The 27252-nt window shown below is 49.9% G+C and overlaps 1 protein-coding gene and 2 non-coding genes across 8 annotated transcripts; 2 read left to right on the forward strand and 1 right to left on the reverse strand.

The window, feature by feature from the left end:
- The first annotated feature begins 1894 nt into the window (after positions 1 to 1894).
- MED24 (mediator complex subunit 24) lies at positions 1895 to 27252 on the forward strand. 6 transcript variants are annotated; one of them, XM_072938761.1, is made up of 26 exons: positions 1895 to 5005; positions 5531 to 5695; positions 5784 to 5866; positions 13601 to 13639; positions 13988 to 14061; positions 14426 to 14658; positions 16255 to 16366; positions 16499 to 16649; positions 16951 to 17064; positions 17558 to 17605; positions 18015 to 18097; positions 18384 to 18470; positions 18920 to 19031; positions 19522 to 19664; positions 20194 to 20231; positions 20674 to 20756; positions 21122 to 21300; positions 21418 to 21517; positions 21796 to 21971; positions 23847 to 24111; positions 24402 to 24583; positions 24751 to 24841; positions 25131 to 25230; positions 26050 to 26169; positions 26447 to 26595; positions 26731 to 27252. In XM_072938761.1, exons 2-26 carry the CDS (start codon positions 5566 to 5568, stop codon positions 26845 to 26847), a joined length of 3009 nt encoding a protein of 1002 aa, XP_072794862.1. In that variant the 5' UTR covers positions 1895 to 5005; positions 5531 to 5565; the 3' UTR covers positions 26848 to 27252. The 6 variants fall into 6 exon arrangements, with proteins under 6 accessions (XP_072794862.1, XP_072794860.1, XP_015103365.1 ...); XM_072938759.1 differs by lacking the exon at positions 1895 to 5005 and adding an exon at positions 5054 to 5095; XM_015247879.3 differs by lacking the exon at positions 1895 to 5005 and adding an exon at positions 5054 to 5095 and having other exon boundaries at positions 26089 to 26169.
- Positions 7886 to 7992, reverse strand: LOC116283860 (U6 spliceosomal RNA). The gene has a single exon (XR_004193558.1). It is a non-coding gene; the product is annotated as a U6 spliceosomal RNA (small nuclear RNA).
- LOC116283858 (small nucleolar RNA SNORD124) lies at positions 20491 to 20594 on the forward strand. Its single transcript, XR_004193556.1, has one exon. It is a non-coding gene; the product is annotated as a small nucleolar RNA SNORD124 (small nucleolar RNA).

Below are 27252 nucleotides of genomic sequence, written 5' to 3' on the forward strand. Positions count from 1 at the left end.
GGCTGCCCAAGGACTTGGGAGATAATCTCAATGCATAAGATGCATTTATGAGATGAGCTCCATTTATCCTGGGCATCGATCAGCCAGAACTACAGAAGCAGGAGACAATGGAGAGCTCTAGCAGTAATCTGGATTAGGGCAGGGTGACGAGTCCAGAGGGGGATGGGGAAAGTGTTATGGTTTTTGCTTCCCCTTCATTCTGGCTTCCCCACCACATCTCTTAGATGGAAGGCCTTAAAAATATTGGGTAAGGGGAACTCTTTGAAATCCTGACCCAGAGCCACAGAAAATGAGATGCCTTCTATCTGCCTTTCTCCCCCTTGAGGGCCTGACCAGGCATCTTGAACTCAAAGATGAAAGTTCACCATTCATCTTACCTCTTTCCCTTTCCTTGGCTCCCAATAGGGACTGGTAACAGACCTGGGCAAGGGCAAAGAGAAGGGCACACTGCCTCCAAAGCAGGTATCTCGCCAGATCCAGGATCTAGCCCAAGCCTGGGCTTACAGCCCCTGGCCCTGGGCTGCATCACTCCCCTTTCCAACCTACTCACCCTGCCTACCTCCATTTCTAGAAGCTTCTAGCTCCCTTCAGAGTCATCTCATCCTCAGCTCCTGTTCCCTTCTTGCCATGACACCCCTACCAGGGCTACTCCCCCCCCCCCCACTGCTTCAGGGCTGAGGCCAAAGGGAGAGCAGGAAAGTGGGGCATGAGTGAAGATGGATAGAGACCCTCCAAGGGGATATGTCTGACGGCCCCCTCCCTCTTCGATTCTGGTTGCCAAGGAGGCAGCAGGAACAGCCTGTTCTTTGGGCTCCCATCGGATCAGCTATGCCCAGGCCCCTCCCTCTCTTCCTTCCTCCATCCCGCCCTCCCAGACTGTTGCTAGGAAGCACCCCAAGATTTCTCAAGGGTCCTACCTTTAGAAACTAGGGGATCCAGATATCTTTCTGAAGAGCTTCCCCCAAAGCCTGGAAGCCAAGACTCCACACAGCCTTCTCCAGCCCTGCCAAGAAGCCCCAGTTTGAGGGAACAGGAGACAAGCCCTCTGTCAGCCTGCCCTCAAGCTAGCTCAGTGGTCTGGGCCTCAGTAATTCCCCTCCCCATCTTGTCTTGACCTCCTGGGCTCTGGGTGATGTCAGCAAGTGATGAGGTGTTCAGCAGTCACCCTTTGTCTCTGCAGACACAGCCTCACTTATTGGGGAGTTCTAGAAAGACTCTGGAAAACAGAGGAAACTGAGGTGCCACTAAGAGAAATTAAAACCCAGGTATTTCTCCCCCTGAGTGACCTTTAATCAAGAAAAAAGATGCTGAAAATAGAGGAAAGAAAGGGGAGGGTGCAGTTTATGGGGAGTTGGGAATCAAGTGTTTGGCAGAGATGAGAGGCTGGGAAATTAGCAAACAATTGCCGTGCCAAGAGGAAAGTCGCCCCTTAATATACCCCCCACATCAATGAGTTTTGTCCCATCAGATGCCCTGGTTGTGGGTCACAAAAAAAGGGAGCCAGGGAAGGGACTCAGGCCTAGCTGAGCCTTGCTTTTGGTAGCTGAGGCAAGAAGTGGAAAAAGAAACTGACACCTTCTCCAGGTTGTCTGCCAGGGTTTCTCTTACTTTTATTCATTTGACACTTTTTTTTTTGAGCATTTAATACATACCAAGTATTGGATCCCCTGAACTTTCCCAGCTTCTGGTTTCACTCCTACATGGAACCCCTTCATCCTGCTTTGCCAGGAGGGCAGAGGGGAGGTTTACCTACCATACTACAGCCTCCCCCTCCAGTTGAAGGAGAGGATGGGACAGGCTGGTGTGGAGGCCAGGAGTACAGAGTGGCTCTCAGGACCCAGAGCGGGGGCAGCTGACCTCCCTCCCTGCCATTGTCCATACCTCAGAGTCACAGTACTGTCTTCGCTTCCATGCTGGAGGGTGTGGCATCTTTCAGGGTGTTAGAGAGGAAACCAGCCTCTCTAGGATTGGTTCAAGTTCTGCCTTTCACTGTCCTGGCTGGTCTCTTTCTGGACCTTTCCTGGGGGCAGCAGGAAGACAGAGACAGAGGTGTGGGGATCCAGGAGCGATCCCTGAGTGGGGAGCCACCTTGTAGCCTTCTTCCCCATCCTCTTCTTCCCCAGAAAGAGAGAAAGGGATTTTGCTGTGGGACTAGTTGGGGGAAGAAACTGGGTTTGGAGCCAGCTGTGTATGAGTATGTGGGAATGACTTTTTTTCTTTCCCCATCCACCTGCTGCCAATTAACTCCCCATGGTGGGGGGGGGCCCAGGCAAGCTTCCAAAGGAAAATATTCCAGTTAGGGGAGGGGAATGACTCAGTTTCCCTACAGAGTGAAGGGAAGAGGAAACCCTTTGTGTCTTGTACGTTTCCCAACTATTTCAGCGTCCCTGGGTCTAGACTCTCGCCACTTTTCCTTATACTTCTTTCCAGCCTAGATAAGGAATGGCTCCATCTTCTTGGGTACCCAAAACCCAGTTCCCCACAGCCTCTTACCCTACCTCAAGTCCCCACCTAGACTTACCTCCTTTTCTGCCACTGTTCCAGAGCTGCCATGTCGCTCTGCCTGGCTGGCTTCTCCCTGCCCCTCTTCTCCAGCCAGGCTCCTTCCCCAGCCAGACCAACCAACACAATGAAGAGCTTGGGCTTGGGGTTCAGAGAGCAGAATTGGGAGCTCAGCCTCTCTCAGTGCTGAGGGAGAAGAAACAGACATCCCAGGAAAGTGGAGACAGTAAGAGGGATGTTTTAGAGGGGTTGTGTTGGGGGAAGGGTTTCCTTCTACACCCAAAGGGGATGTTGGCATCTCTTCTTTCATCCACTGGAAGATTATCATGGAGTCCCGTCCTTGTAGTGGGCAAGCCAGAGAGCTTGTGGGTCCTAGGAAGTGATGCTGATATGGAGAGAAAGATGGTATGGCTGCCTCTGATATCTACAGACCAGGGAGTCAGGACAAAGTAGAGAAATTGGAAATAGCCCTTGCCCAGAACTAAGGGAGTTCCTTTACTCCCTTAGGAGTCCAGTTCTTAGGGAAACCTTGACAAGCCTACAGGGAGGGCTGCTGGTGAGAGGTCGGGGAAAGGGAAGGCAGATGGGCTCACTACAGAAGCCACCTCCCTGCCAATGTAAAGTGGGGAGGAGGCACCCCCACCCCGCCCCGAGATCTGCCAGGTTTCCTGCCAGAGGGGGATGGTTTAAGTTCAGAATACCAATATCTTTAAGGCCCAGATATTCCCCACTTCCATGTAGATTGGATCTAGTACCCATTAAGTCAGGAGCTGTCGGTCACAAAGTTGACAGAGGGCAGTTTGGGCTGTAAGGGGTGGGAAAGGAGCTGCAGGATCCAGGGATGGGTCAAGGTAGGGGGTCCTAACCTGCAGTAACAGGAAAGGGATGAGAGGAAGGAAGCAGGCAATGGTGGAGTGAGGGGCTTGGGAGAAGAAGGGAAGCCAGCTATGTGAGAGATTGCAGGGAAACAGGGTCTGTGGCTGTCTCAAGTGTGTGTGTGTGGGGAGGGGAGGGGGTGTTTGGAGGTTAAGTGTGAGGAGTCTGGGTTCTCCCTCCTTCCTGCTTTGGAAGCTTTGGCTACACATATTTGGCAGCTGTTTTGTATAAACATTATTCCCCAGCAGTGTCACTTGGGCAGGCACTAAAGGGAGCAGAATGGAGGGGATTGTGGGTGGGCGTATTGGGAGGGAGGAAAGCCATAGACCTTAGAGGGGTGTGATCTGGCTCTCCTCCAGCTGCACTCTCTCCTTCAGAACATAAGTTCTTGTCTCCCAATTTAGACTCTGCTCCAGATACCCAGAATCCTGTCATTCTCTGCCCTGAGGGCCTCAGGTTTGATTCCAGAGTCTGAGTGGACTGGTCTTCCAGATATGTCCCTCTGAGGACTGATTTTGCCACTGAAAGGGTGACCAAAGAATGGTTGTTGGGAAATACAGATGGAGCTTGAACTCCTGGTTGGGAATATGAGGCTTCTCATGGTATGGGATGGGGAGCTGGAAATAGGGGTGGCTGGGGGCTTCCATGTTGTTTGGGTTGTAAATGTTAGGGACGACCTGTCCACAAACAGGACAGGGATGAGGGCTGTTTATAGGGAGGCTCAGATGTTGGAGCCAGGTGGGTAGCATTTGCTTTTGGGATTCGCACTGGGGGTGGAAAAAGTCTAATACCCAAAACACTAGGATAAGCAAGACATTCCATTGTTTTTAATAAACTTAAAAAAATAATATTTTTAGATTTATGGGAAAAAATTTGAAGGTAGAGTACCTGTACCCCCGCCCAGTTTTCCCTTTTATTAGGAACTTACATTAGTATGGTACATTTGTTAGAATTAATGAACCATTATTGATACATTATTAACTAATGTCTGCTGAGTTTTCATCTAATGTTCTTCTTCTGTTCCAGGATCACATCCAGGATACCAAGTCACATTTAGTCATCATGTCTCCTTAGGCCCTTTTGACTATGACAGTTTCTCAAACTTTCCTTAGTTTTGATAACCTAAACCTCAGTTTCCTCCTTATTGCTTAATACTGGGAGGACTGCCAGATTTGGGGGTGAAGTAGTGGGTGATGTGTGTGCAAGTGACAGAACCTCAATGTCGCTTCTGGAATACAGGTGTGGAAATGAGAAGAACCCTGGTAGACTTAGGGATTTAGGAGGAGGGAATAAAAAAAGACCAGAAAGAGAAAGCCTATTGCTGAACGAACGCCACACCCTTGGCGTGCCTATTAACTAGCGGATAATGAAAGGATGTCGGGATGTGATTTAAATGCTCGGTGGACAGTGACGTCATTGAACGAAGCCTGATTGCGAGAAGCCTTTCAAGAACTTTTCCCTCTAAGTCCCCCGAGTCTCTGCGATGCTTCAGCTCCTACCTGTCCTCTAAAGGAGAGTAACAATGCAGGCTGACTAGCTTCGTCCCCTAGCTTGCTCGCGGAGTCCAAGGAACTACAATTCCCAGAAGACATCGTGGCGTGACCGGGCTCTTGCTGCATCCCGATTGGTTAATATTGGTTACTCTCAGCCAATAGAAAATCAGCTCTTTAATAAGTGCCAAAATGGTGATGCCTAGGATCTAGGACTAGGTTGTCCGGTAGGCTTAAATTTGGGGAGGTGGTGGATGAAAAGGAAATAGGAAATTTCAGGGTTGGGGAAGGTAGAGGAAATGCGGGCGAGGGGGGCGGAATCTGGATTTGAGTGGTAGCGGCTGAGGGACGCAGCGAGAGCTAAGGGCAGAGTTAGGGAACCGGAACCAGCTTAACCCCTTGCTGCCCATTTATCTCTGTATTAAAGTCCCTTTGACACCTTAGTGCTCCAGTTTCAAGGATGATTTAGGAGGGAAGAACCTAACAGGATCCCTACTTTGCCCCCTTTCCCTTTTTTTCCCTTTCTAGTTCTGCCTCCCTTAAATCATCCTGTATCTTCTCCATTCCATTTTACTCTATTCGCTGCCCCCTCCCCCCACGCCCCGTTCTTTTCCTCAGAATCTCTTCACCCCTTTTCTAGCTTTTTTTCTCCCGCCTCACAGCTGACCGCCACCGGCCTGGCCTCCTGAGTGAAATCATGAAGGTGGTGAACCTGAAGCAAGCCATTTTGCAAGCTTGGAAGGAGCGATGGAGTGACTACCAATGGGCAATCAACATGAAGAAATTCTTTCCCAAAGGAGCCACCTGGGACATTCTCAACCTAGCAGGTCTCAAGTGAAGTAGGAAGGATGGATGGGAGGGCTAAACCCAGAGAAGCTGTAACCACTGAGTCTTACTTTGTTATTCCCCTTACAGAAGCACTACTGGAGCAGGCCATGATTGGACCTTCCCCCAATCCTCTCATCCTGTCCTACCTGAAGTATGCCATTAGTTCCCAGGTAAACTGTTCCACCTGTTCCAGAGTGAGGGTTTGAAGGTAAAAGACTTGGAGTACAGCTCAGACTTTCTAGGTGAATTTGAACACATCATTTCTCTGAGCCTTAGTCTTCTGATGAAAATAACAGTACTTCATTGGTTATGATTAATATTACATTAACTTATTCTACCAATAAATATTCACAAATGCTTGTATGTGCCAGACAGTGCCATAGGCTCTGGGGATTTACCTGTGAACAAGGCCTGATCCCAGCACACAAGGAATTTAGTCGGTAATGCAGGCATGTAAATAAATAGTCAATTGCAGGATGGGATTATGATATAGGCTAGAACAGAGTACTATGGGAGTACATGGGAGGGGCACCTAATCCAGCATGAGCAACCAGGGAGAAAGTGATGTTTAAACCAAGACATGAGTGTTGAGTGGGAGCTGTCCAGGCAGATTGATGAGAGTGTACAAAGCAGAGAGAAAAGCACACGCAGAGGCTGGGAGACAAACATCACATGATGTTTAGGAACTGAAAATAGTGTGGTATGGCTGGAGCCATAGTTTTGGTCTTAGCACCTTTTATACCCTTAAAAATTGAGACTCCTACAGAGTTTTTGTTAATATGTATTATATCTTTTCATATCACCATTTTAGAAATTAAAAAAAATTTTTGTACTTAAAAGTAACAAAAAACATACCATTTTATATTAATATAAATGACATTTTAGTGAAAAATAATCATTTTTTTAAAACAACAGAAAATTGGTGAAGATAGTGGCATTGTTTTACATTTTTGCAAATCTCTTTGATGTTTGGCTTGATAGAATACAGCTGAATTCTCCTATCTGCTTCTGCATTCAGTTGTTGCAGGTAGGTAGGCTGTTTCAGCTGATGTATATAAAGAGAATCTGGGGGGAGGGTATAGCTCGGGGGTAGAGTGCATGCCTAGCATGCACATACAAGCAATCCCCAGTACCTCCACCAAAACAAATAAACAAAACCCTAATTACCCGCCCCAAAATAAAAGAGAATCTAGTCTTGCACATCAGATACTTAGTTTGAAAGGGAGGAGTATTTTTAAAGCCTTTCAGATAAATGTGGATATTTTTCTTTGATAATTATGCTAAGATTCAGCAGATGTTGTAAAAATCACATCAGTGAATTTTTAATACTGTTACATTAAAATCCATTGATTTCTCTCTTGCAGTTTGAATGGATCTTTTACCCCTGCATGATTTTATAATATGAATCGGTCATTTGGAAAATATCCATTACTTATTTATACAGATATTCCAATTGTTGACATATTTAGTTATATAATGTCATATGTCATGGAGCCTCTGGGACTTTCTGTTGTACACTTGGAAGAAAGTAAGAGTGAAAAAGGCAAATACCATCTTGTAGTACTTTAAAAATAGTTTTGACTCATAGATCCCCCAGGGGCCCCTGGACCATCTTTTGATAACTGCTGGGCCAGTACTTCAAGGAGGAGATTGGTTTAGAGAGAGAGAGAGAGATTAGGTCATAAATGACCTGTTGCTGTTGCTAAGGAGTGTGGACTTTATCCTGGGGTAATGAGTAATCATTTAAAGGGCTTTAAGTGGAGGAGTAGTGTGATAGGATTTATATGTATTTAACATGGCAATAAAATGCATAGATCTTAAGATTAATTCATTGAGTTTTAGTAATTGTCTATACCCACAGCATTGACATCCAAAATAAGATACAGAACATTTTCGTTCTCCCAGAAGGTTCCCTTGTACCCTCTTCTAGTACATCTTCCTATAACTGCTAAATGTTTCTATCTGCACCATAGATTAACATTGTCTATATTTGAATTTCATAGAAATGGACTCAATAGTATAAACACTTAATGCTCTGTTTTCTTTTGTTTAACAGAAATGTTGTTGAGCTCTTTGTTGTATGTGTCAGTAGTTCATTCTTTTAAAAATATTTTTTACTTATTTTTTTTTTATTGAGGTATAGTCAATTTACAGTGTTGTGTTAGTCTCTGGTGTTCAGCATGGTGATTCAGAAAAATCACCGCTTCACGAATTTGTATGTCATCCTTGCTCAGGGGCCATGCTAATCTTCTCTGTATCATTCCAGTTTTAGTATATGTGCTGCCGAAGCGTGCACTCCTTTTTTTAAATTGCCAAGTAGTATTCCTCAGCTGGCATGTAGTTCTTATGCCTTTTTTTCCCTCTTGGCCTCGTGTCTGCTTTCCATGTTAGAATAAGCTCATCTTCCTTATTCTTTTTTTATTTTTTAATTTAAATTTTTTTTCTTTTTTGGTGGGGAGAGGAAATTAGGTTTGTTTTATTTATTTATTAACAGAGGTGCTGGGGATTTAATCCAGGACCTTGTGCATGCTAAGCATGTGCTCTACCACTGAGCTATACCCTTATCACTCTTGCTCTTTTTAACTGCTGTATAATGTTCCATTTGTTCAGTAATTTAGGTTGTTTTGCATTTTTTACTGTTAATCATCAATGATTCACTGAACATCCTTATACTTACCTCTCTGCATATCTCGGACTATTTCCCTAGGATAGATAGCTAGAAATTGCTGGTTTGAAGAGTACACACATGTTAAATCATAGTGGATCCTGCAAGTTGCCCTTAAAAAAGGATTGTATCACTTTACACCCACTCCATAGTCCTTGCCAGTATTTCCCCACACCTTTGCCAGTGTTGGATAGAATCTTTTAAGATTTTTTTCCTAGAGAGGCAAAAAAGTACATCATGTTATAAGAGGTATTTCCACGATTGTGATGTTGAGCATATTTTTTCATGTTTATTGGCTCTCTGTATATATTCTGTGAATTACTTATGTGTATCATCTGCCCATTTTTTCTAACATTAGTTTATTTTCTTTATTTTTTTTTTTAGTAACAGCTTTCTTGAGACATAAATCACATAACATACAGTTTACCCACTTAAAGTGTGTGAGTCACTGGTTTTTAGTATATTTAGACTTGTGTAACCATCACCACAATCAATTTAGAACATTTTCATCACCCTAAGAAGAATCTTACAATTTTTAAGTGTCTTTTAATATAGTCTATCTTGTAACTATTATCTGTTATTTATGTTTTAAATTTTTTTCTATCACTGTTTTAACTTTGTGGTTTAATTTTCTTAGTATGCAGAATATTTTTAATGTATTTGTTGTCAGATTTAACCTTTTTTTTTTTTTTCCTGTATGGCTTTTGTCTTGCATAAGGGCTTCCCTGCTCCAGGATCAAAATATATTCTTTAATTTCTGCCAACACTTCACTTTGTTTAATCCATTTAGAATTTTCTGGTGTAAGGAAAGGATCCAAATTTATTTATTTTTCTGAAAAGATGGACAATGGCTTTATTGAATAGGCCATTTAATGGTCATATCTTACATTCTCTTACAGACAATGGTCTATTTCTTGACAATCTAGTATTTCATTGACATATTTATCTTTTTTGTGCCGGTACTTTACCCTTTTCATGACTCTATCTCTATAGTATGTTTGATATCTTGTTACACAAGTCTTCCCTTAGTTGTTTTATTTTTCAAAAATTTCTTGGCTGTTTTCAGGCATTTTCTTTTCCAGACAGATTTTAGAATCAACTGAAGTTCCTTAAAATATCCTGTTGCATTTTGATTGGGGTTTCCTTGACTTTGGGGATTTGAGGAATTTGTGGTTTGATTTTAGAAGGATCACTCTGGTTGTAGTTTGAAGAATGAGTGGGAGGGAGGTAAGGCAGAAGGCAGGGAGACAGTTTAGTCTAGGATATTTTTTCTGTAAAGGACCAGATAGTAAATACTTTCAGCTTAGCAGGCTGTATGTTCTCAGTCACCACCATTCTGTCATTTTAACTCACAAGCACATATAGGCAATAAAGCACATATAGGCAATATGTGAATAAACCGACATGGCTGTGTCCTGATACAACTTTATTTACAATAAAGGTAACGAGGCGGGGTGAGTATAGCTTAGCGGTGGAACACATGCTTAACGTGCACAAGGTCCTGGGTTCAATCCCCAGTACCTCCATTAAAAAAAAGAAGTGTAGGGGGAAGTAAAAAAAGGCAATGAGGCAGATTTAATTTTTTAGCTGTAGTTTTCCAAGCCCTGATTTCAGTCTGTTACAGTGATTCAGGTAAGAGATGATACTAGCAGAAACTTGAGAAGTGGCAGCAGGAAAAAAAAGACGAGTCCAAGAACAATTTAGGAAGTGGCATTGAGAGGATTTGGTGGTTAACTGGAGGAGGGGTGTGAGGGAGAGGAAGAAATCAAGGCTGAAGCCTGGGTTTCTGGTTTGGACCCCTGGAGGGCTGATGGGATGGGAAGGAGACAGTGGGATTGGAGCAGGACTGCTGTTAGGGTTGGAGTGCAGATGAGGGGTGGTGTTTGCTTCTGGCCTTGATTCACTGAAGGTACCTGGGGGACCGACAAAGAGAAGACCCTCAGTAGCCAGTTGAACGCATAATATGTCTGGAACTCAGAAGGAGAGAGGAGACTGGAGCTAGGGTTTAGGAGCTGTCAGCCACAGATGGTATTTGAAGCTCCGGGCATGGAGGAGATTGCCCAGAGAGAGTGTGGCACGGGAGCCAAGAGGTGACCCAAGCCGTATTTCTGAGGAACCAGTCACACTTGGGGAACACCCAGAGGAAAAGAATTCCTCAGAGGAGTCTGAAGAGAAGGGGCTGGTGAGGAGAGAAGGAAACCAAGAGAGTGTGATCCCAAGGAAAGCCCAGGGAGGAGAGGACTTGAAGGATGAGGAGCTGTTTCCTGCTGTTAGATGCCGCTGAGAGGGCAGTGAGATGAGAACCGAGGAGTAGCCATGGGGTTTAACAACTTTGTTGATGAGCCTAATGAGAGATTTTCGCTGTGGTGAGGACAGAAGTGACTGGAGTGGGTCGTGTTGCGAATGGAAGGCCAGGAGGTAGAGACAGTGGGTGTCGAGCACTTATGTCTGTGGTGAGAGCGTGGTGGTTAATTGGAAATAGAGAGTCTGCGGGGGGTTCTTTTAAAAATAGAAGACGCTTGAGGAGGGAAAGGGTAGCTCAAGTGGTAGAGCGCATGCTTAGCATGAGCGAGGTCCTGAGTTCAATCCCCAGTGCCTCCATTAAAAAAAAAAAGATAAATAAAAAAGATAAACCTAATTACCCCCCAACTTGTTTTAAAAATAGAAGAACTTTGAGATGTGTAAATTGATGAGGAAGGCAAGAGGGAGGAAGAGCCTGAAGTACCAGTGAGAGAAAGAAAAATAGGAAAGACCTTCGTGACTTGCAAAATGCTATGCAAGATTAGTAATTTATTCTTCCGTCAGAGTCAAGAGGCTCTTTGGTCCAGTGCTGTGCACGTAGAAGGCACTTAGCAGGAGTTGAGGGCGTTGAATGTGAGAGAGGGGATTAGAAGGCAGCTGCAAGGTCACTCTGGGCTGGCCAGGTGTGCACCAGGCCGCTTAGACCGTCTCCAGCCTCGGGGGCTGATGGTGGCTTAGAGCTTCTATGTTGATGGATATATTAGGACTGGGATAGGTTAAATCCTGCTGTGAAAAGCAGTTCACCATGTGGAAAGTATTTTTAGGTCTCCAGAGTAGCAGGGCTTTATTGATACCATTAGCAAAGACGGGCTGAGCATAATTCTGACTTTGGAGCCCATAAATTCACAGTAACTCCCGGCATCTCTCAGAACCTACAGAACTGGGTGTTTTTCTTCTGGTAGTTTGGGGTGAGTTTCTAGTGGGGACATCCAGCTCCCTCTTCAGGTTGGTATCCAACAGGGCTCAGTTCGCTGCCAAACTCTTGCTATGGGGACATGGGTTATAAATAAACAAACACTCGCCTGGAACGTTATGGTCATCCTGCCCAGGCAGGCTCCCAACTTTCTGATCACTGTCAGACACCAGCTATGGCTTCACAGTATGCCCCGCTGAGAGTGGCACTAAACGCTAACGGTGTATTTAAGTCCTCTGTGTGTTTTGCTCCTCTTTATCCAAGTCCAGTTAAAAAATGTCTGAACAGAGAACTGTCTGTTCATGTATTGGAGAAACTACATGGAAGGCATTGCTATGCATGTAAAATTCACCGTACTGAGTCACTGAGGGTGACTTAGCTTTCTTCTTACATCTTTGGAAATTTCTATTCCTCTAGTGAAGACAACCTATGAAGCAGGTGATTATCCTGATGGTTTTTATCATTATATTCTGCTTTTTATTTTGATACATTTTGCCACACACCTGTAACTATGTTCTGTGGTATTCACATTTGATCAGCATGCTATAATTTTTTTTTAAAATATGGCAGCTTAAAAGCTCTCTGGAGGGTTTGATTTCATTCATGACTAATTATTTCTTTTGAACCACATCTCCAGTCTTAGTGATGAATAAGTTTTACTCATAGAAATTTGCTTTAAGGTAAAAGTTTTTCAGGATGCTAGTTACTAGAATTCATCAATCTAAAGCAATAAAAACTTACTGAGGACCTACTGTGTGGTCAGCCTGGGGCTAGGTTCTAGGGAAACATAAACTTAACACTATTTCTGTTCTCAGGGAGCTCACTGTTCAGATAGCATTTCCTGAAATGTCTTTTGCAAATACTGCTTAAGTGAAATTCCTTGGCCAGATAATTTGGAAAAGTATTGTTTGCTTCATTGCCAGTTATCCTAGAGATTCTCATTGTATACAAAAATATTATTATGGTTTAGGGAAGTCCTACAGTAAGGAAAGCTCTTTACTAAAAGAACCCTTTAAAGAAAGCTCTTTGTATATGTTTATTTCAGGGTCTCTCAAATTCGTATTACCCAGAAGCTCTGTATATGTGTGTGCATGTGTAAAATTTCTTAACGTCTTGAGGAATCTTTGGAACAACATCACCCAATAGAACTTTCTACGATGATAGAAATGTTCTGTTATCTGCACTGTCCAGTACAGTAGCCACTAGCCACATGTGGGTGTTGAGCACCTGAGATGTGGCTAGTTCGACTAAGGAACTGAATTTTTTATTTCATTTAACTTCAGTTTAAACAGCCAGATGTGGCCAGTGTCACCCCCTCTTGGACAGCACAGCTTTGGAAGCTACTTTGGGAAATGTTGGTCTAAGGGTGCGTTTTTACTTATCCATTCTCCAGACGTTATTAACAGGTTCATGGTGGTCACTGAGTGAAAGCATCCTTGTCCTCAAGGAGCTCCTAGTTTGGTGGGGCAGCAGGTACCCACGGTGCAATGATAGGTCTAAGGCATTTACTTGGAGCATCAAGAAAGGATTTCAGCTTTGGGTGGTGCCCTGGAGGAGTCTTAGAGAATGAGTATGTGTGATGAAATTCACTACCTATTACAAGTGTAGTTACTACATGTTCATTGCAGGGAAAGTTTGTATATCTCCAGTTCTTGTCCAAATACAATCACTCTTGATAGGAGTTTTAGGAGTAGAGTAAGAGGATCTCACCCTGGTCCATTCTTCTGCCCACCAGCAGTCTAACCTTGTTATGTCTGGTGGCATGTGATCATGAAACTTGGCCCCTTTGGATACCCCCAGATATCTTCTCAGTGGGTTTGTGCCGATGCCTTCAATCATAGGGAGTGTGATTGAAGCAGGAATGGGCACAATGCCTGATGTTACTGCCTCTCTTCAGGGGTTGAGGATGGCCTCTCGAAGGGGTGAGATTTTAGGAGAGTTGCAGCCACTTTAAGTGTCAGTGTTTGTGCCTCTCAACTGTGGCACACTAGTTGTCTGAATTTTATCTTTCTTCTTTCTTTCCAGATGGTGTCCTACTCCTCTGTCCTCACAGCTATCAGTAAGGTATGACCACAGCCACACATGAGCTCAGTGGGGGGGCGGGGGTTCAGAGGAATGGTAGCAACAGCGGGGCCCCACCTCCCTGACTGCTCTGACCACGTGACCTCTGAGGCTGGGCAGGCAGCACAGCCTGTCTCTGGCTGGCATGGCTGCCTTCCTTGGGAAGGAGGGGGATCCTGGGAAGTGAAGGCTGGCCATTGGGAGCCAATTGCCAATGTTGAAAGGATGCTGAGCCTGAAACCTGAGGTCGGAGTAGAGATGAATAGGAATCCCGAATGTGCCAGGTGCCGCAAGCGTGAGACTGGGGAGTGACTAGGACGTTCCATAGCATCACCACTGTTCTTTCCACAGTTTGATGACTTTTCCCGGGACCTGTGTGTCCAGGCTTTGCTGGACATCATGGACATGTTTTGTGACCGACTGAGGTAATGGCAGGAGTGAGGGGCTCACAACCTTCCAGCACTATCTTAGCGTACAGGAGAAGCTCCTGGCACAGAGACTCAGACCAGCTCTGCGGGCTCCCACACTTCTGCCCACCTGCTCATCCGCACCCACCCACCCCCATTCTTTTCTCCTTATTCCCTTAGGACTAAAATGCCTCTTCTCTGTCTGGAGTAGCTCATTTGAAATCTTATCCAAAGGGAGCCGACAGGGCCATCTTCCCCAGGCCTTTGCTAGCTTCCCAACTCTCTTCCCTAGTAGGGGAGTGCCAGGCCCTCTGGGGAACGTTGGTGTGGGTCAAATTTCAGCCTTTGGAGTAGAGTCAGATTTTGCATCCTTCCCTGGTAGCTGTCACGGCAAAGCGGAGGAGTGTATCGGGCTCTGCCGGGCCCTCCTCAGCGCCCTCCACTGGCTGCTGCGCTGCACCGCAGCCTCTGCCGAGCAGCTCCGAGTCGGGCTGGAGGCCGGCACTCCAGCCGCCGCCGAGAAGCAGCTTGCCATGTGCCTGCAGCGCCTGGAGAAGACCCTCAGCAGTACCAAGAACCGGGCTCTGCTTCACATCGCCAAACTAGAGGAGGCCTGTATGTCCCCTGGTTCCCTGAGCCCCACCTGCCACTGCGCCCGTAGCTGGTTCTTTAATTGAGAGGGGAGAGGCAGGATGCCATCCCACTTCTTTCGAGGAGGATCTGAAATCATCCCACTTCCTTTTTTTTCTCCCCATAAGCATTGCATACATCCCAGGGACTTGGGCAGGGTGGCACCCGAGCCAATCAACCAACAGGTATTTACTGAGCATTGTTGTATGCCCAGCACTGTGCCAGGTGCTGGGGGTGGGGGGCGGGGGGCTACCGAAGGAGCATGTGGCAGGTCCCTACCGTCCACAAGCAGACACGCTAGTGGGGAGCAAGACTAGTACGTAATAGACACGGAAAAAAACGGGAGGACAAGACAAGCACACCATCCATTCTTGTGTTGGTCTCCATGTGACTCATCTTTTGAAAGCAAATGACTCTAGTGTTTGAGTGTGGCCTAAAACATCCCTCTAAACGTGGGCCTGTGGCGCCGTACACCTCTTATCTCAAGTGCAGGTGTTAAATTTCGGACCCCTCCAGATCCCAGGATCAGACAGACCACCTGGTGGGAGGGAAGACTGGCAGTTCTGGACATGGGACCTGAAGGCCACAGTCTTGCTGATGAGGCTTGGGACCACCTAAGGATCTCTTGTTCTCCAGTAACAAGAATACTGGAGTGGGTTCCACCTGGGTTTTCAGGACCTGGCTGGAGAACTTGATATAGGATTAGTATGTTTATTACTTCTCAGAATAGGGTTTATGGCCTGTGAAAAAGCCAGAAAGATGATCACTATGTAAAAATGGGCTGTACGTATCTTGAGCCCTTGACAAGTATTTGTTGGCTGAAAAGCGAGTGAATATTGAACTTAATTTTATCGGATCTCAGGTCTTCTTGTTTTTTTTTCCCTACGCTACATGGAGGTTAATGGGCTAGGTGGTGGCATTATTAATCATCTGACCCTCTGGAAGTGTAATCAAGATAAGTTACTTATAATTAAGGGCCAAATTGTGCGGTGTAGACCGCGAGTATAGGCGTTGAGGAGTCAGAGAGCAGTGGGTGGGTAAGTTGTTGAAGGAGCTGGGGCTTGAACAGAGACTTGAGGGCTAGTGAGAGAGTGAGGATGAGGTGAGTAGGAGGGGCATTTCAGAAGAGGGAGCAGCGAGAGCAAAGTGACATGGAGCAGGCGACATGGAAGGCTGTTTAGGACTCCAGCTTGACTGGGCTGGAGAGCGGTGGCCACTTGCAAGGCTGGCCCATTCTTGAAATGATTTGTGGCCACCCCTCTGTTCCACTGGACTCCACACCCCCTCTTCCTCCCTCTGTCCCTGCCTGTGTTATGCTGGACCTAGTCTCTAAGTCAGCTGCGTGCAACTCCTAGAGGTCCATCCTCTGGGAATAGCTTCTAGGGGCTCCATCAATGGTGTGCACCCTTCTTCTGGAAACAGTGCATGCTGCCCTCAGGCCCCCAGCCTTCATGCCATCCTCAGGGGAAGTCTCCCTGCGTGGTTTTGTGGGCCCAGGGGGTGCGAAAGTCGAGGAGCTGGGGCCACTGTCTTCCACGCCTCTGTTTCCCATCATTTTCTGCATTTCCTTTTCTCTGCCAGCTTCCTGGACTGCCATTGAGCATTGCCTCTTGAAGCTTGGGGATATCCTGGCTGGTCTCAGCAGCCCCCAGCTCCGGAGCCAGGCCGAGCAGTGTGGCACACTTATCAGGAGGTACCCACTCCCAGGGCGATCATGGTGAAGGGACTGGGGAGGTGTGGCCCTGGCCCCGGCCCCTCTGCTGTCACCTCCTCTCTGACTCTTCCGGCTCCCCACATACTGTCCCCTGTGGCTGTTTTCCCTCAGCATCCCCACCATGCTGTCCGTGCACTCGGAGCAGCTGCACAAGACTGGCTTCCCCACCGTCCATGCAGTGGTCCTGCTCGAGGGCACCATGAACCTGACAGGCGAGACACAGCCACTGGTGGAACAGCTGATGATGGTGAAACGCATGCAGGTGGGAGGCCAGCTCTGCTTCTCTGTCCCCAAGACAGGCTGGCCATGCGGAGGGCAGGAGGGAGGATTTTTCTAGTCTTTTGTGGGAGAGATAGGGTTTCTCTTGCTTCCTGGTGGAGCATGGATCCCAGTCCTGCGCGGTTCTGTCTGATGAAATGCCATGTCACCTGCCGTCCCTGGTTCTCACATGGGAGTGGGGGAGGTGCCTGTGCTGTGTGGCCTCTGACCCCCCGATCCTCAGGGGCCCAGAGGCAGGAGGGGCACGGCGCCCTCTCAGGCCTCACCCATGGCTCTCCCTGCAGCATATCCCTACCCCACTTTTTGTCCTGGAGATCTGGAAAGCTTGCTTCGTGGGTCTTATTGAGTCTCCTGAGGGTACTGGAGAGCTCAAGTGGACAGCTTTCACCTTCCTCAAGGTACCTGGGATGGGGGAGCTGTGGAGAGCCCGTCTGGGGATGGTTCTTAGGAAGAGCAGAGACACCCTGGACCTTTGCCCCACGTTTCTCCCTGCTGGCCTTGTGCCCAGCTTGCCAGGTCCCCCAGCACAAGTTCCCCTCTGTGATTTTCTCTCAAAGTCCCAGGGCTGTATTCAGCCCACTTGGCAGGCTTCCGCCATGTCTTGGCATCAGCCAGCGTGGCGCAGGGCAGCTGTGGGAGCCCACTTTGGCTTATGGCATTTCCTCGTCAGGCCATGAAAGTGAGGGGTTCCTGTGCCCCTCAGGCTGAGGGCACCAGGCACTTGGCTAGCCGTCAGCTTTCTGATTTGGCTCTAAGAGTGTCTTTACTTCCGGGGCAGGAGTGTTCCTGTCTCTGTGCAGAGCAGCGGGCTGGAGGGGATGCCTTTAGTTCTGGGTGAAGGAGAGAAGAAATTGAGCTTCCTATCCCCCACCACCCTGCCTCACCCTCTAGATTCCACAGGTTTTGGTGAAGTTGAAGAAATACTCTCATGGGGACAAGGTGAGTGAAAGAAATGAGATGGGGGGAGGACATGGAAACAGGTGAATCCTTGTTTCTGCCCCAAAGGAACAAGGGCACAGGGAGGGTTCCTTGGCCCTTGCTGGGCACTGGTGCATTCTTGTGCTGGAGTCAGCCTGGGAGCACGTGTGTACCTCTGCGCACGTGCATGCAGTCTTCTGACAAGGCAGCCAGGCTGCTTGGAGACGAGGGTGCCTGAGATGACCAGGCCGGGGTGGACACAGGGAGCAGTCGTGCCCTGTACTCTTCCCGTCCAGTTGCTGGAAGCCAGCGGGGCACGGCCGACTTGTAGGCTGTTGAACCCAGCAGGGCATCCTCATGAACCTGCATCGCAGGCTGTGCATGGAGCAGAGGACCTGGAAGCCAGATGGCAGATTCTGGCTCTTTGCAGGACTTTACTGAGGATGTCAATTCTGCTTTTGAGTTCCTGCTGAAGCTCACCCCCTTGCTGGACAAGGCTGACCAGCGCTGCAAGTATGAAGTCCCCTGTTCACCCTCACTCTACTGGAAGGTGTTCTGGGCTCTTCCCCTGCTCTTTGTGCCAGAGAAGCCCCAGGAGACTGTCTCCTTGTTCACTCCCCTCGGCAGGGGCAGGAGGCAGCAGCCCCGTGGTTGTGAGTGCCCGGTCCTCTCTGCCTTCCCTCGGGCACTCAGAAAGTTCTTCATCCTCAAGGAAGGAAGATGCAAGACAGGCTCATTGCTCCCTCTTCAATAATCCCTGCTGTATGCCCAAGCCTCCCATCCTCTTTTTCCCTCATAGCTGTGACTGTACAAGCTTCCTGCTCCAGGAATGTAGCAAGCAGGGGCTTCTGTCTGAAGCCAGTATGAACAACCTAATGGCCAAGCGGTAAGTGTGAGTTCCTCGAGCTGGCCCACGGGCCCTTTGACCACCGCGCCTCAGGTCCAGACCGGGCTGCTGGGTGCTATCTCCCCTCCAGTCTAGAGTTCAGATTGCAGGTGAGAGGGGCCATGCCTAGAGTTACCAGGGACAGGAGATTTCTGCAGAGCAGGTCTTGCACTCTTAGGTGCTACACTTTAAGTCTCACCCTCCTTTGTGATCAAAGCAGAAATCCTAAAACTTCCTTTCATCTTCAGTGAACTTTCAAAATAGATGTAAAGACCAGTGACAAATTGAAGCAATTGCGATGTTGGATCTGCTTTCGTAAACCTCGCCCGACCCCAGTGGCGCTTCCCAGCCTTCTCCGGGCCGCTGCTTCAGGGACTGGACTGGGAAGCGTGTCAGGAATTGATCTGTGTTCCTCTTCCCTTCTCTTGACTGACTGGTTCCGGCCACAGCAAAGCAGACCGGGAGCATGCACCGCAGCTGAAATCAGATGAAAATGCCAACATCCAGCCCAACCCTGGGCTGATCCTCCGTGCGGAGCCCACAGTCACCAACATCCTCAAAGTGAGTGTGCGTTTCCCCTCCCACCAGGGTCATCTCTTCCCTCTTTCCAGCTTCCCCTCTACTTCCAGATAAATAAACAGAGGCCACAGAGCTCTCTTCTGGCTTGTACACATGGTTACTTTGGAGGTAGACTAAACGGGGAGAGGAGGGAAGCACCACTGGAAACGAGTATCTGTTGAACGTCGCTGGTGAGGCAGGCGCTGTGCTGGGTGCTGCACTTGCTCGTGCAGAAATAATGCTGAACCTCACAGCAGAGACTTGCACACCCCGACCCCACCACCATCGTCCCAGTTAGGTTGAGAGGGATGAATCGGAGAGCAAGGAATTTTAGGAATGGATTTCCAGATGGGAGTCAGAAAGACAGAGATTAAATTGCAGGTTGTGGTATCCCGTTTACTGGAGACATGTGGAGAGGAACTGGGGCTCGGTGGTATCTATGTGTTCAAGTCTTCAGTATTCTTCAAGACTTGGTTTCCTGTCTTGTCCCCAGACAATGGACGCAGACCACTCTAAGTCCCCGGAGGGGCTGCTGGGGGTCCTGGGCCACATGCTGTCTGGGAAGAGCCTGGACTTGTTGCTGGCTGCGGCTGCCGCCACTGGGAAGCTTAAGTCCTTCGCCCGGAAATTCATCAAGTAAGGAAGGCTGAGCCCGTGCCCAGGGTCTGGGAGGCAGGTCTGAAGGAGGAGGTAGCAGAATAAGAGCGAGGAACTGGGGGCTGGGTCTCCTCAGAGATGCCAAGGCAGAGCATCCCAACTGGAGACTCGGGGGAAGGGCCGGTTCTCTGGACATGAAAAGTGCTCTTTTGTCTTCAGCTGGGGATGAAGTGGAGGTGTTTGGTGAGGTGATGAGGTGTTGAACAGTTGGCATGGAGGGATTGCGTGCAGACCCACTTACTAGTAAGGGGCTCTCAAATTCTGACTTTTTCCATTGACTTGGAATTTCATGTATAGAATGTTGTTCCGCTCAGCGAGCCACTCTCTACGCTTTGGAAATCTTTTAAAAATAGAAAGGGTTCTCATTTCTGTAGCAATGGTGTTCCCTTTAAGTTGAACCCATAGTTCAGACTCCAGTGACTGCCCTCTGACTGGACGGGGCCCCCGACCACAGCCATCGCTCAGCGCTGGCCTTGGTTGATGCGACCCATCTCCATTCCTTCCGCAGTTTGAACGAATTCACAACACACGGCAGTGAAGAAAGCAGTAAGTCAGCTCTGCATACCCGCAGACCCAGTGGCGCTGAAGGTGGGGTGCAGAGGGTGAGGACAGGGAGGGAAGAGGATGCCTTTGCTCATCCTGGGGAGGCTGTTTTCTCCCCTGAGTGATGACCAACCGAAGCTTCTGGGGAGGTTTGAAAGAGGGTCATGCGGGAAAAGGATTCTTCCCAAACCACTATTTGTCTCTCCTTCCCCTGTTATGATTTGGTCAGGTGTTGAGGGGGAAGGAAGGTATCAGGAGTCTTTGATTCCAAGGAAGGGATGATGTTCAAAATGAGACTCAAGAAAAGGATTCTGAGCCTCAGAGCTCTGAAGGAGCCACTCGGTCCCTGACCTTCCTTGAGGCAGATCCTGATCCCCTCCCGACCCAGACGAGGCCTTTGGGCCCCTGCCCCAGGCTATGAGGTCAGCCTTCTCCTCCTTCACAGCCAAGGCGGCCTCAGTTCGAGCCTTGCTCTTTGACATCTCCTTCCTCATGCTGTGCCACGTGGCCCAGACCTATGGCTCAGAGGTGAGTAGCGGGGAGCAGTCAGGATTGGGGGGCACCAAGAGAAGGGGCAAAGGGGAAAGAAGCAACCAATAACTCTCCCCACCTCACACCCCTAACCCGCCCCTGCCCCCGCCAGTCTCCCAAGCCTGGTCTCCTGGCTGCCCAAATCAGGTGCCCACCCAGGCCCAGTCAATAGTCACCCCCTTGTCATGACCTGAATCCCTCAGTGCCACACTCACACCCACCACTAGGTGGCAGCATAGCCACTGTCTTTCTCCCTTTGATCAATTTGTCGCCAGTTCTTTAGGCTGGAAGAGGGAAGCAGCTAGGCAGGACATTGAGGTGTAGGGTGCTGCACATCCCCCTCCCCAACCTTCCTTTCCCAGGTCATCCTGTCTGAGTCGAGCACAGGAACAGAGGTGTTCTTCTTTGAGACGTGGATGCAGACGTGCATGCCCGAGGAGGGCAAAATCCTGAACCCTGACCACCCCTGCTTCCGGCCCGACTCCACCAAAGTGGAGTCCCTGGTGGCTCTGCTCAACAACTCCTCGGAGATGAAGCTGGTGTCAGTGGCCTGGGTGCCCACTCCAAGGGGGGCAGTGGGGGCAGGGCCCAGACCCTCTCCCTCAGCCCATCCCACGCTCCCCTATGGTGATTTTTCTCCCGCCCTACCCCCTCGCAGGCAAATGAAGTGGCACGAAGCCTGTCTCAGCATTTCAGCGGCCATCCTGGAAATCCTCAACGCCTGGGAGAATGGGGTGCTGGCCTTCGAGTCCATCCAGGTAGCCTTGCCCAAAACACAGAGCCAATCTTTGATAGCTTGTTAGAATTCATAAGAGCAAGAAGACCCTTAATCCGGGAGTCCATGTGTGGACATTGACCTTCCTTGTAAGCATAATCTTAGCTGCTCCTTCCCACCCAGGTAACTTTGGGAAAATCAACTTGTGGTGAAAAGAGCTGTGGATTGTGGCCCAGGACTCCACTGCCGTGCGGAGGCCGGGGACAGTGAGGGCCAGGAAGGGGAGATCACGACCCCAGTCACCCTCTTTCCCTCTCCCAGAAAATCACCGATAATATCAAGGGGAAGGTTTGCAGTCTGGCAGTGTGTGCCGTGGCTTGGCTGGTGGCCCACGTGCGGATGCTGGGGCTGGATGAGCGTGAGAAGTCGCTGCAGATGATCCGCCAGCTGGCAGGGCCGCTGTACAGCGAGAACACCCTGCAGTTCTACAATGAGAGGTCAGTGACCCGTCCCCTCCTTCTGGAGCTCTGCAGATCTGGCGTGAGACGTCAGGCCCTCCAGTCACCACTGAGCCCCTCTTCTCTCACCTTCTGAGACACCATGCTCGCCTGCTCACTCTTCCTCACTCACTCGTGTTCTTAATCACACATTCACTCGCTGACTCAGCAGCATTTAGTGTGTGTCTCTGTGTTTATAATCCAGCACTTGCTGTGTGTGTCCCAGCACTGCAGACCCCAAACAGCTCTGATTCCAGCCCTCAAAGAGCTCAAGTTGTGGAGAAATAGCTTGCCAGGATACAGTAATTATCTTAGTTATACTGCTGTCCAGGAACTGTGAGCCCATCCATAGATTTTACAGGCTTTGGGCCTGTCCACCCCCTCCCTTCCCCACCCCCTGCCTGGCTATCTTCTGTGACATTTTCCTGCCTTGGCTTTTTAGAGGCTTGGCGGACCTCTCTAGTGACTTCAGCTCTGTTGAGTTGAGTGTGATGGTGGTTCTTTACCCATCCAATAAACCTTTTAAAAAAAATTGTGGTAAAAAAATACATAGCGTGAAATTTACCATCTTAACCATTCTTAAGTGTATAGTTTATCAATGTAGGTATATTCACGTTGTCAAGAAACAGTTTTCCAGAACTTTTTCATCTTGTAAATCTGAAACTGGACCCATAAAGCAACTCCCTGTCCTGTCCTCCCCCCAACCCCTGGCAACCACCATTCTACTTTCTGTTTCTATGAATTTGGCTACTTTAGAGACCCCATGTAAGTGGAGTCACATAGTATTTGTCTTTTTGTGACTGGCATATCTCACTTTGCATAATGTCCCCAATATTCGACCATGTCATTGCATGTGTCAGAATTTCCTTCCTTTTTAAGGCTGAATGATATTCCATGGTATGTATATTCTGCATTTGGCTTATCCGTTCATCAGTTGATGGACGTGTGGGCTTCTTCCTCTTCTTGGCTGTTGTGAACCATGCTGCTCTGAGTACGGGCGCGCACTAAGCCGTAAGTTACAAGTGATGGCCCTTACTGGATGGGTAAAGGACGGGTGGAGGGGGACGTGGAAGCACTGAGCTGAGATGAGGTTGGGAGTGTGTAAAATCACATCTCCTGCTTTTCCCTCTCCTCCTCCTTTATTCCTTCCGCCCTCATCATCCTCCCCACGCCAAGTCGTGGAGTGTTTTCTCTGACCTAATCCATTCTAAGAGCCCCGACTTCTATCTGGGAAATCTGTGGCTCCATCATGCAGGTGGAAAAAGTGACCCTGAAAGTCAAAGTGACTTTACCAGAGCCACCCCGGGTCCTCCGAAAGGTTAGCGCTCAGGCCCAGGTCTGTATTCATAGTTGAAGGCTCTTCATGAGAAAATTCCTGGATGTACACTTGTTTTTGCCCAGCTACGAAGGGCCGGGAAGAGTCCTGTGGGGCAGCCCTCGGGCCCTGTCCTGGAAGTAACAGTTTACTTTGGGAGGAGGCCAAGGCTGGGTAGGGAACCCCCCCAAGCACTCAGCCCAGACGGAAGTGATTATATTTATTTATGCCAGAGGATTGGCAGGGCCCAGGTCTGGGGGCTGGGGGAAGTCGAGTGAAAAACATGAATATGTTGCGGGAACGACCGAGGAGGCAAGTCCCCCCACCCCCACAGCCCAGGCCGGGTGCTGGGAGCCAGGCTGGTGGGGTCAGGTCCCCTGGGGGTTTGCAGCTTCCTTTTGTCTCCTCCCTCAGCGTAGAATGGGGTTCATTACCCTGGAACATTTCTGTAACCCAAGTCCTGGGAAGAGTCTAGCCTGGAAGTGTTGTCCCCTACTCCCTCACCTACTGAAGCTGGTGCTGCCTGACCCGCAGGTCCTCTCCCCCTCCCCCTCCGCCAGGGTGGTGATCATGAGCTCCATCCTGGAGCACATGTGTGCCGACGTGCTGCAGCAGACAGCCACGCAGATCAAGTTCCCGTCCACGGGCATGGACACCATGCCCTACTGGAACCTGCTGCCCCCAAAGCGACCCATAAAGGAGGTGCTGACGGACATATTTGCCAAGGTGCTGGAGAGGGGATGGGTGGACAGCCGCTCCATCCACATCTTTGACACCCTGCTCCACATGGGAGGCGTCTACTGGTTCTGCAACAACCTGATTAAGGTACTGGTGGTTGGTGGGGGCGGCCTGGAGGAGCAGGTGTCCCCAGACTATGGGAGACAGCTGAGAAAATGCCTGACAGGGCCAAGCTCCCTTCATTTGTACTTTGACTTCCCATCACCCAGCCCGGTCAGCCAGGCTTCCCTGAGAGGCCCCTCAAACGCTGAGTAGGTTCCTTGGAATCCAGAGCAGTCCTTGCCTCAGGAGCTCCTGGGCCCTAGGGGAGCTGTAGGATGTCAGAGCCCACATCGAGGGCCCTCAGCTCCTTGGTCCCCTCTCCCCTGCCCACCCAGGAGCTGCTGAAGGAGACGCGGAAGGAGCACACACTGCGGGCGGTGGAGCTGCTCTACTCCATCTTCTGTCTGGACATGCAGCAGGTGACCCTGGTCCTGCTGGGCCACATCCTGCCCGGCCTGCTCACCGACTCCTCCAAGTGGCACAGCCTCATGGACCCCCCTGGCACTGCTCTCGCCAAGTAGGATTCTCAAGTCCCCACAGCCCAGAGTCTGGCACCCCGTCGTGCCCCCCAGGGAGGCGGGGCTGTGGGGAAGCCCTGTCGGGTGGGGTACGGTCAGCATGGGTGCAGAAACCGTCTTGGGGGCCCCTCTGATTTTACCCCCTTTTCCTGGACCCCTTTGCCAGGCTGGCCGTCTGGTGTGCCCTGAGTTCCTACTCCTCCCACAAGGGGCAGGCATCCTCCCGCCAAAAGAAGAGACACCGCGAAGATATTGAGGTAGGATAGGGGCCCCTCCCCTGTTCACTTGCCCATGTGCTTTTTCCACAGACGTTTATTGAGCCTTTTCTGGTAAGAGGCGCCTTCCCAGGCCCAGGTAGCCAGGCACGGACCCTGCCCCGGTCCGCTGTGTTAGGGGTGACTGTGTGGAAGTTCTCTCCCTCGGGTAGTGGGAGGGGTGAGGGGAAAGATGACGCTGTTCCCTACTCTGATCTGATCTCTGGCCCTCTTCCCCATAATGGGAGATCTGGGGATCCAGGGGTGGATGACAGTGACTCCTGCCCTCCAGGATTACATCAGCCTCTTCCCCTTGGATGACATGCAGCCCTCCAAGCTGATGCGACTGCTGAGCTCCAATGAGGAAGATGCAAATATCCTCTCAAGTCCCAGTGAGTGTGTGGACATGGGCTGGGTGGGCTGCCTCCTTTCTCGGGAACTCGCTCCTGCCTGAGAGCTGCCCTGCTCTGGTCCCCGGGCATCTCGCTGGCTGGTCAGAGACAGTGTGGCAGGACTGTGCCCCATTCTGTCCCCTGTGGCTGCTCTGTTTCCTACCCCAAGAGACTAGAGGTAGCTGTGGATCTCTCCTTAAGGGTTGAAGCTCTTCTGCTCAGATCCCAGCCCAGCCCCGGGCGCATGGTTGGTTGTCCCTTCCCCACCCCTCACTGCAGTGAGTTCACTGCCCTGGGCACGCTCTGTGCCTTTGACTCACCAGCTCTGACCTTCCTTCCCCCTAAACAGGCCTGGGCTGGGACTCGGGACTGCTCCCCACTCTTCCTGCCTAGAGAGCACCCCTCCCCCACCGACTTCTCTCTCCCTGCCAAGGGCTCTTCTGTGGCATTTAATTTTTCCTATTTCCAGAGATTTCTCCTGAGCCTAGAAGTTTCTCTGAGGCCTTTTAGAGAGTAGGGGACCCACTGTGCACTTGAGCAGAGGAAAGACTCTGGGTCTGCCGCCTGCAGATCCTATGACTGTTGGCTAGTCACTTAATAAATCTTAGTCTCAGTTTCTCCATCTGTATAATGGAGGTGTGAGGACTAGCGGCTTAATCCACGTACAGCCAGCAGATTGACGCCTGTATATCTTATATCTGCTTGGGGGATGTCTGTTCTCGGGGGCCCTTGTGACTCTGGATCCAAGGACATTCTCCGGGCAAGCACTCCACCCCTGACGGGTGAGGGCTTCCTCTGGGACAGCGGTTTTGAATGCAGGAGGCCGTTTCCTCAGTGCTCCCTCGCTTGGCCCCACAGCCGACCGATCCATGAGCAGCTCCCTGTCGGCCTCCCAGCTCCACACGGTTAATATGAGAGACCCGCTGAACAGAGTTCTGGGTGAGTCCTCCAGCCCCGCTCCCACAGCTCATCCTGCCACCCCGCATCTGCCACATTCCCCCTCTTTCCTCCGTCTCCCCTAATTGCCAGCCCTCTGTCTCCCCCAGGCTCCCACCTCGTCCCTCTCTGGCTCGCCCCCAGCTTGCCTTTCATGCTGCCTCTTTTTGACGTCCCCCTTTTGGGGGCCACTCTTAGCACCGATTTCTTCTCCCAGAGTCCGACCTCTTCCCAAATCTTTCTGATGGGATTCTTCCCCTTCTCCCCTGATGCCACACAGCCAACCTGTTCCTGCTCATCTCCTCCATCCTGGGGTCGCGGACCGCCGGTCCGCACACGCAGTTTGTGCAGTGGTTCATGGAGGAGTGCGTGGACTGCCTGGAGCAGGGCAGCCGGGGCAGCATCCTGCAGTTCATGCCCTTCACCACCGTGAGTCTTCACCTGCGGGCCGGGCTGCCCCACCCTCTAGATCCTGGGGGTCAGCAGCCAGGAGGGAGGGGCTCCTTCCTCTTGGACAGTGCACCCACTGTCGCCCCACTGAATAGCTGTCTGTCTGTCTGGCAGGTATCAGAACTGGTGAAGGTGTCAGCCATGTCCAGCCCCAAGGTGGTTCTGGCCATCACGGACCTCAGCCTGCCCCTGGGCCGCCAGGTGGCTGCCAAAGCCATTGCTGCCCTCTGAGGGGCTTGGAGTGGCCGCTGGCGCTGGCGGGGGAGGGTGCCAGCCCCAGGCATCTCAGAAGGGAACCGTGAGGAGAGATGAGACATCATTGCTCATAGCCACATGACGTAACAGCCCTCAGTCAGTCGGTTTCCAGATCTTCCCCTGCTCCTGACTTCTGACCTCTAAGACGTCTCCCAATCTCTTTCGTAATTTCCTTTCCCCACTGCCAGCACCTGGTTCCTTAGCTCAGGGCAGCCTCCCTGTGTTGCACCCCTCGCGCCGCTCCTCCCCTCCCGCGGATAGATTTACCTCTGAGAGAATGCCCAGGTGCGGGGGCTGTGTGTATATATGTATAGGTGTGTTTTTTACATGACGGATGTTCACCTCGGCTCACTTGTAGATAAAGACCCCTGTGGATCCCTT

Source organism: Vicugna pacos, chromosome 16 (genome assembly GCF_048564905.1).
Source record: "Vicugna pacos chromosome 16, VicPac4, whole genome shotgun sequence".
NCBI lineage: Eukaryota > Metazoa > Chordata > Mammalia > Artiodactyla > Camelidae > Vicugna > Vicugna pacos.